The 9,734-nt window shown below is 44.1% G+C and overlaps 1 protein-coding gene across 3 annotated transcripts in view; it reads left to right on the top strand.

Moving 5' to 3' along the window:
- The window catches only part of LOC120049659 (receptor-type tyrosine-protein phosphatase delta-like), a 225,566-nt gene that overhangs the window by 47,941 nt on the left and 167,891 nt on the right, over positions 1-9,734 (top strand). For all 3 annotated transcript variants that reach the window (XM_038995997.1, XM_038995996.1, XM_038995998.1), the window contains exon 2: positions 4,972-5,109. In XM_038995997.1, coding sequence (XP_038851925.1) covers positions 5,022-5,109 — 88 coding nt within the window. In that variant the 5' untranslated portion in view covers positions 4,972-5,021. The remainder of the gene's footprint in view (positions 1-4,971; positions 5,110-9,734) is intronic.

Genomic DNA, 9,734 nt, shown 5'->3' with positions numbered 1-9,734 from the left:
GACGCTAGTCTTAAATCAAACCGCCCCTTTGTGAGAGAGAGAGATGTATGGAGGGAAGGAAAGAGAGAAAAGGACGGTGACAGGAGGTATGAGCGAGTGAGAGAGAGAGAAAAGAGAGAGAGAAGGGCAGAAGAATGATTGTGAAAGAGAGGGGAAGAGAAAATTGAAGCAGGTCATGGAAGAAGATGGAAGGAAGGAGACTTTTGAGAGAGAGAAAGAGAGACCGAGAGAGAGAGAGAGATGAGCGGAAAGAGGTAAGATTAAAGACTACTGCATGTGTCATGCGTAATAGGTGCAGCCAGCATCCCGAGCTCATGGGCTGCCACTCTGACTTAGCCCGCACCCTTTTTGACAGGGGGGCGGACGGTTGCTAGAGGGACTTATGCCTCTGTTGAGCGTTCCAACGGGATACATTCTATAACTCCAATCCTGTGACACATAGCAATAACCCCGAGGGAATCTTGAGTGGATGTAAATGCCGCTTCATGCGAACTTCTTTGAACTCTATTAAAGTCATATTTCTCCACTGTGGAAACATGGTTGAAACGGGTAGACGTGGAGGGTGAGGGATGGCTACACGATGCCCTATGCCATTTGACCTTGCGGTTGAAATCGGTGGGCGAGCGCTCTTTCACGGTACAGCGGTTCTGCCTTAATTAAGCCGGATAGAGTCCTTGAGCGCTTGACTCTTACCTCTTGTGTGGCATCTGGAGGATACTGTTCAAAACTCCTGAGATATAGCCTTACGTTGTTGGAGTAAAAATTTTAAGGAACCTGCCAAGTTTTAGTTATGATTTTGGATTATGTAATGACTGTATTGTTTACCCCTGACCAAACAAGGAAAGGGAACAGTTCATCAAAGGCAAAAACGGTATTTGTTTTGCACCAATTCCTTGTGGCAGTTCTGTCTTTGCGTGTGTGGACACAATTAAGGAAGGGGTTGACTTAATAGTCGTGCCTGGTATTTTTGTGGGCATTTTTTGGGGAGAACAACAACAGTTTCCATGCAATCCATTTCATAAGATGGGCAAGGCATTGCATGTTATTCACAAACATAAAGAGCCCTCTTGAAACCCAATGGACTTATTTGAAGCAAAACTGAGGCAAGGCGCACGAAAGATGAGTCGGTTATGAAGGTTGGTTATGGGGTATTGTTTAGTTTTTTATCCCAGACCAAACTTGTTAAAAACAGTTGCATCCATAAGATACTGATGTTAGCATTTGGTTCCCATCAATTTGTGTTATATTGTGGATATACTAGCATGCTATGATAGCACGCTAACAAAGAATGTCCCATCACAGATGGCATTAGCTACTTTAACAGCATGCCTTCAGGGTCATGACCACCCCAGCATGATGGTTACTTACGTTGAAATAGATGACAAGGGATTCCTGTTAGCTTCTGTTTGACGATCAACACCCATCTCAAGACGTTTGAACAACAATGAGCAAGAGTTTATTCGATCAAACACTGTTTGGTAGTTCACACAGCAGTATCAAAAAGCTCGGAATCTAAATTGTCAGTCATTGTTTGAAACACAGAACTCCCACATGCAATAGTAGAAGACACAAAACAGGCAATCCTTTCTATAGAGAATCCCTCTCTTCATTGTTTCCCTCCTCTATCAACCTCTCAGGGAGTGATAAGAATCAGGGGAGAACAAACGATAACTCACCAACCCTCTCTCTCTCTCTTTCTTTATTTCTCTCCTCCGACACTGCCTGGCAATATCGTCCCCTTTTTCTAATTAACATTGTGCATGTTGTCTGCCTTTTGTTTAATAATGCATGATCCTATCACAACCCGGCTCTTTGAATGGAAAACCGCTGAATACTAACACAATAATACCGCTGAGAGGCTTGGAAAGAAAGGACAATATTTTTTCACTCTTTTTTCCCCCGGCAATAAATGTTCAAGGGAAGCATCAGCATCGCTGTATGTGTGAAATTGAACTGACACATGAAACACAGCGGCCATATTAGGGAACAAAAGCTTTTGTGTCGAAGGTCAGAGGTAATATCTGAGGTAGCAGTGTGCGTTGGGTAACGCCAGCGATGCTGCTGTAGTTGTTGGTTAGAGCTCAGCCCTGTAGGAAACACACCCACACATGAACGCACCCACATACACACATGCATGCAGGTACTATCATACACACTGCCAACAGGCTGCACCATTCTAGCTACAGACATGCTGTTCAGAGGGTGACTAAGTGCACCTTGCCTACCCTGCCTACTCCCTTTGACTGTATTCTGTGACAAGACCTTAATGCTGGAACAAAAGTCCACATACGACATCAGAGTAGCCATTGTCCAATTTTGTCAGCTACTTTGTTCACATTAGGGGTGCTTGTGTTCACATGGATGGCACAGCCTTCCTCTCCCATGGTTGGTGCTTACAAAACATGCAGATGGCTTTGTTTCTCTCTATCAGCATGTGGAGGGCGGTGGAGGGAGCAAGGGAGGGCTGCTGAGTACTGTGTATAGTGAGGACTCCTAATGTCATGTCATTGTGGAAGTTCACACGACATTAATTAACTCAAAGGCTATCAACCCCGACTTTGGAAGGATGGCTACTGCACATGCATGCAAGGCAAAAGTCAGAGAAGACGTCACAAGACGTGACCTTGAATAGAAGAGCTTTGTGTAATGCCGTTGCTTACTATGGATTACACTTTCAGTGATAACCCTGTCCTTACACAGTGTAATGGAATGAAATACACTATAAATACTCTAGTCATGCGGAAAATCTGTTTGTGTGTGCTCGTATGTGTGTGTGTGCACGTGTGTGTGTGTGTGTGTGTGTGTGTGTGTGTGTGTGTGTGTGTGTGTGTGTGTGTGTGTGTGTGTGTGTGTGTGTGTGTGTGTGTGTGTGTGTGTGTGTGTGTGTGTGTGTGTTGGTTGAGATTGCCTCAAATTGATTCAGTTTGCCACGCGTACTGCGGACGCCACCGGCCTCACAGCGCTCTGAGACAGGTAGTCCTGTCTATCTCCCCATGATACAAATCGAATGTGACAGGTGCACTATCTCCCTGTCTTTTCTGCCATTTACAGTCAAAGGAATAAAAGTTATCCCGCAGGGGGAGAGAAAGGACGGGGAGACGGGTAGCAGGGAAATTAGGTACTTTGTCATCGTCTACCCCACTGATTGAGCTTTGGGTTTCTAGATGTTTTATTTGTTTATAAATCATCAGATAAATAGCCGGGTGAACAAGCCCCATACGTAAAGGGATTATGTGATTCCTGTAATGCTTTTGTGTGGGTAAACAGTGCCATATCTAGGCCTGTGGTGTGGCTGATGTGCAAATGGGTGATGCTATCTGTCAACTAGCCTTCGGTGCTAACCCGCTAAATGTCAAACTGTAAAAGAGGTCAGAGGTCAAATGATGTGTCCATCTGACGACTCCCAGTTTTAGTTTACCTCCGACAAGTTCACTTAGTCAGTTTGGGTGCATTCCAAAAACACATTTTAAGCTCTGATCTACATCGATTATTAGGTCTTTACAATGCCTGGAAAGTGTTTTTACATCTCAGAAACCACAACATATCGGTCACCAGTGATCAAGACCTGGCTTTAGCAAATGGATGATGTGGAATCGAGTGGGTTACTTGCTAATGCTATCATGCTTTGTCACATTGATTTTCCCCATCCACATAGTGGCTCTTGATAAAGGAAGGGGTGGCAAACATGAGCGCAAACACGAGCCGAGCCTAGCCTACACTTTTAGAAAAAAGTGTTCCAAAAGGGTTATTCGGCTGTCCCCCTAGGATAACACTTTTTTGTTCCAGGTAGAACTCTTTTGTTAGAACTCCAGGTAGAACTCCCAATAAGAGAACCCTTTAAAGAACCCATTTCCAGGTAAAAACCATTTTGGTGCCAGGTGGAACTCTTTCGGGTTCCATGTAAAACCCTTACCACAAAAGGTTCTATATGGAACCCAAAAGAGTTCCACCTGGCACCAAAAGGGTTTTTACCTGGAACCAAAATGGGTTATCTTATGACGACAGCTCTAGAATCGTCTTAGATTCCTGATAGCACCTTTTTTTCTAAGAGTATACTCTGTCATAGATTTGATGTGTACTCCAAGCAGCGCTTGATAAAGGAGGTGTTGCTAGCATGTACTAATGCTACTGTAGCTTACTCCATCAAAATGTATAGATGTGTTGCACTCTTTTTTGTTGTTGGTCCTAATCTATTTGGAGACACTTGAAGCTATTAAAGCTTTGGCTAAGTGGTGTAAGACAGGGCATAAATATGAGCTGAATGGTTTTAAGGGTACTAAGAGCAATGGTGGCATTTTATCACTCCATAGTCAGTGGATAGCACCTGTCTGGAGAGAAATCCACCAATCTATTACTGGCTTCTCTTAACCGTCTCACCATAAACTCAATAAAGAACGAGAGCAGAGGTTAGGTGCTGTGTCTCGTGTGGCTCAGTTGGTTGAGCATGACGCTTGCAACGCCAGGGTTGTGGGTTTGACTCCCCTGGGGGACCAGTACAGAGAAAAAGTGTGATGAATTCTTTCCTTACACTACTGTAAGTTGCTCTGGATAAGAGTGTCTGCTAAATTACCAAAATGTCAAATGTCTGTGAGTTGAATGGCTAGCTGTATGGTTCTCTGGGGACAGTTTGAGTTAGTCACCCAGAGTAGGCTAAACAGGTTAGGATTCCGCTGCTAGCATGTTGAATGTATGTGAATAGTTCAGAGATATTCTTATTACACACAGTATATTTGATTAGAGCACGTGTTCCCTTCCATCCGTGTGTGTATGTGCGAGCACTAATGTATGTTCTGAAGTGCCAGAATATAGCCTGCGAGCATATCACCCTCTCTCCTCTTTAGCTGTCAGAACCTACTGAGTCTGTGTGGGTATGTCACAAATCTGCACTAGATAGATAAAGTACATGAAGCCAAACCGCTTTATTTCATCTCTCTTTCTCTCTCTCTCGCTCTCTCTCCCCTCCCCCCACAGGCTGTGAATATCCTGCATCTGAGAAATCAGACCACTGAGGCTGCCAAAGCATGCTGGTGCCAAGCTGTCCCATGATGCACATAGCCAGACCCGTGCTGCTCGTCCTGGGTCTTCTCCTCCTCCTCGCCAATGCCGAAAGTAAGTGTCACTTCTCTCTCGTCACTCTTTTGTCCTCTGTTTGCGCCCTTGTAGGGAAGAAAGATGTCTCTTATAAGTGGTCTTATGATATCTAAGTGTCAAGTGTTATTACACACACCAACTCACACACACTTCCATGCATTATCCCTCTATCTCCCTCTCTCCACCCAACACCCTGGTGAGTACAAGGCCATGTCCATGCCCCTACATTCTAATCCAATATGGAGATAACTATCCATATCTGGGACCCAAAGAACAACCGTAGATAAACAGTGCCTTCTGAAAGTATTCACACCCCTTGACTTTTTCCACATTTTCTTGTGTTACAGCCTGAATTTAAAATTGATTACATTTAGATTTTTGGTAATTGGTCTACACACGATATCTCAAAAATGTCCAAATGGAATTATGTTTTTCAAAATGTGTACAAATTAATAAAAAATGAAAATCTGAAATGTCTTCAGTCATTAACTATTCAACCCCTGTGTTATGGCAAGCCTAAATAAGTTCAGGAGTGAAAGTCACATAATATGTTGCATGGACTCACTCTGTGCAATAATAGTGTTTAACATGATTTTTGAATGACTACCTCATCTCTGTACCCCACACATACCATTATCTCTGAAATCCCTCAGCTGAACAGTGAATTTCAAACACAGATTCAACCACAAAGCCCAGGGAGGTTTTCCAATGCCTTGCAAAGAGCGGCACCTATTGGTAGATGGGTAAAAAAAACACCCAGTCATAACAAAGATACAGGCATCTTTCATAACTCAGTTGCTGGAGAGGAAGGAAACTGCTCAGGGATTTCCCTCCTCTCCGGCAAGTCCCTTGTTTCATCATGTTTGCAACAAGGCACTAAAGAAATACTGCAAAAAAATATGGCAAAGCAATTCACTTTTTGTCCTGAATACAGTGTTATGTTTGGAGCAAATCCAATACAAAACATTACTGAGTACCACGCTCCATATTGGCTGCATCATGTTATGGGTATGCTTTTGATCGTTAAGGACTGGGGAGTTTTTCAGGATCAAACAAATGTATGGAATGGAGCTAATTACAGGAAAAATCCTAGAGAAAAACCTGGTTCAGTCTGCTTTCCACCAAACACAGAGATTAATTCACTTTTCTGCAGGACCGTAACCAAAAACTCAAGGCCAAATCTACACTGGAGTTGCTTACCATGAAGAAAGTGAATGTTCCCGAGTGGCCGAGTTACAGTTTTGACTTAAATCTACTTGAAAATCTATGGCAAGACCTGAAAATGGTTGTCTAACAATAATCACAAGCAATTTGACAGAGCTTGAAGAATATTGAAAAGAATAATGGCAAACGTTGCACAATCCAGGTGTGGAAAGTTCTTAGAGACTTACCCAGAAAGACTCACAGCTGCAATCGCCTCCAAAGGCGCTTCTACAAGTATTGACTCAGGGGTGTAAATACTTATTTAAGTGGGATTTTTCTGTATTTCTTTTTCAATAAATTTACAAAAATAGCTAAAAACATGTTTTTCACTTTGTCATTATGGGGTATTGTGTGTAGGTGGGTGAGATGATTATTTATTGAATCCATTTTGAATTCAGGCTGTAACACAACAAAATGTGGAATTAGTCAAGGGGTAGGAATACTTTCTGAAGGCACTGTAAACATGACATTTCCACCACGAAAATACGTTGAATTGGAATTGAAATCTGAGCATTGAGGTGTGACAGCAGTGTGACAGTAGTTTCAGACTCCATTGAGGTGTGACAGCAGTGTGACAGTAGTTTCAGACTCCATTGAGGTGTGACAGCAGTGTGACAGTAGTTTCAGACTCCATTGAGGTGTGACAGCAGTGTGACAGTAGTTTCAGACTCCATTGAGGTGTGACAGCAGTGTGACAGTAGTTTCAGACTCCATTAAAGTTTCTCCCACTCCATTTTCCCTGGTTAACACTACTTCCCATGAATCACTAAGTTCCAGGAAGCAGGTGCATGTGAATCAAAGTTTTATTACACCGGTCACACCGCGGGAATCTCACTCTTCAGCTTGAATATCTTTGGAAGACGGAGCGTTCACCCAAGGTCATAGACGAGGGAATAGCAAAAGTTAAATTGATGGGCGAGACTTGAAACTTTGTGGTTGAGAAACGTTCCCTGCAATCTGTTTCATGCTCTATACTCCCTCCCATGGCATGTCACTGTGGGAGAAAGATGAATGGAAAAGTTGTTTTTCACTTCAGGTGAGAATTTTGTGTCTCAATGATTCTGGTTTTTATTGACTTTACCATCATAATCATAGCAGCTTTTGATGTGCTTTCTATTGAGCACAACTATCAATCTTTTGGAAAAAGAATAGACCATGCAACAAGGCATGAACTCAAAATGGTGGATGTTGCCATGTACACATAGTTGAGGTGACAAATGTGACATATAAAATAAAGGAAAGCCAACTACCAGACATCCAATCTTGAGTCGCCAGTGGACATTCCAGGGGTGAATTTGAGCACAGATGTTACCGATGAGACAACCACAAGTACACTTGGCCATCCAACCCCTTTAACCCTACCCCCCACCTTCCCTTCTCTCCCTGTTATGGCCTGCGTGCTAACAGCTGCTCTTATAGCCCTTTGGACAGCTGTGCTGGTTCATCACCTCCAAGCCAAAACAAATTCACCGTGAGGGAAGGCGACAGCTGTCTAGCAATGACTGAGTAACGCAGGAGACAGGGGGTTGGGGTTCGGGGGCTGTATGACAGGCCAGTGTTGCCAGCTGAGGTGTGAGTGCACAGAGAGCCAAGTAAAGCCAAACCATCTTGAAGTATTACATATTTTCTAAGGGATCCAGCTATATTCTTCTCTCAGCTTTATCCAGCTTTAATACTCAGCTTAAGTATGTATTTTATTCTTTGTTGTGTTGGACCCTTTCTTGCGGATATTCCTTCTCCCTCTATCCTTTCCTCCCACGTCCCTTCCTTCTGTCCCTTTTTGTGCCTGTGCGTTAGCCCCAGACAAGCGACTGCATCCCTGTATTTTCCCTCTCTAGTGTGCCACTGCATCTGCATAAACACTTCAGCTGCTCAGCTCAGCTCCAGGGTTCTCCCCAATACCACTCTAGCCGTGAGAGGAAAGATCAAAATAACGACGGAATAACCCCCCCGCCCACCACCCACCGCCTCACTTTAACCCTCTAAAACCCCCTAGAGAAAGAAGGGAAGCTGCCTGCCTCCGTCAGTGCAGGTTTGCCCAACTGGAGTGTGTTAGCCCCGCATGCTAAGGGATATGGCGGAGGATATGAGACACGTGAGAGGGCGAAAATGGCTGACTCTGCCTGCTCAACAGATGGCATCATCCTTGGAGCCAGTCCTGTGTGTCCATGCCCGGCTGACTGCACTAACCTCTCCCGCAAAGGCGGGGAGAAAAGAGTAACAAATGTCCCCGGACAGGACACGCACACACGTAGGAAGGGTTTTGGCGCTAACGATGCTAACACGGGCGAATGCTATATGGCAATGCATTGTTCGGTTAATATGTGGATACTAGGCATGGATAGAAAGGGCCCTTTGTTGGCATAGGACTGTGACTATGTTTGTGTTTTTTTCTGTTGTTTTACCTCCAGAACCTCTCTCTCTCTCTCTCTCGCTGTCTCTCTCTTCCTCTCCCTCTCTTTTTCTCCAAACCCTGCATGGTTAATTTGTGTGGCAAATTGGGTTCAGGACTATTGAAGGAGGGTATACCAGAGCTCACCAGGAACAATAATAATTGTCCCTGGTGAGCCTGGAAGAGAGAGAGAGCGAGAAGCAGTGGTGGCGGCAAGCAATTATTCTGTGCCTGGTTGAACAATGTCTAGGATGATGAAGATTAGACATGGTTTGTGTCTGAAATGGCACCTTATTTTGGCCATGGCCCATAAGGCAAGAAGAACATAATGTAGTGAACGGTGTCCTATTTGGGACAGAGCTACTGGTTTGAGGAGACTAAACAGCTCTGCGATTCATTAGCAACATGAAATGCAAAGAGCTACCAAACAGCACCGAACAGCACAGAACAAAACACAATAAGTCCTAGAGGTTGATAGAGGTCTCTAATGGTTTTGCCTTCGTGCTTGTTTGTTTGCCCTCTGACATTTTTCCCATTGTGCTCTTAAACTCGCTGGCGTTGACCATCCATTGATCATTATTGATCATTGATACATGCTGCTTTAAATACCTCTTAAACCCATCCCTCTAAGGGGCCCTGGTCAAAAGTTGTGGACTACACTATATAGGAAATAGGGAGCCAATCGGGAGGGAACTTAAGTCACCCTGTGGCCTAATGCTGGTTGAATTGATTATCTCTACTGATGGCGTGTCGTATTCCAGTGGAGTGAATGCTCCTCTTTTAACGCCTCAAGTAACTATCGACAGGCTCCCCCGGATCTCTGTAAACAATCTGTTTACGTGCCCAAACTTCTCTATCTCTCTGGCTCTCCTTCACACACAGGCTTGCGACCCAAATAGCACCATATTCCCTTTATAGTGCACCTATGCGCCCTGGTCCAAATAAGTGCACTATGAAGAGAATAGGGGACCATATTTTAGAGAGAGAGAGAGAGATCATTTCAGGATGCAGACTAGCGTGTCTTCATGCAGCGGTTCTGAGGGCTCAA

Source organism: Salvelinus namaycush, chromosome 6 (assembly GCF_016432855.1).
Source record: "Salvelinus namaycush isolate Seneca chromosome 6, SaNama_1.0, whole genome shotgun sequence".
Lineage (NCBI taxonomy): Eukaryota > Metazoa > Chordata > Actinopteri > Salmoniformes > Salmonidae > Salvelinus > Salvelinus namaycush.
This window is presented reverse-complemented; position numbering and strand designations above follow the sequence as displayed.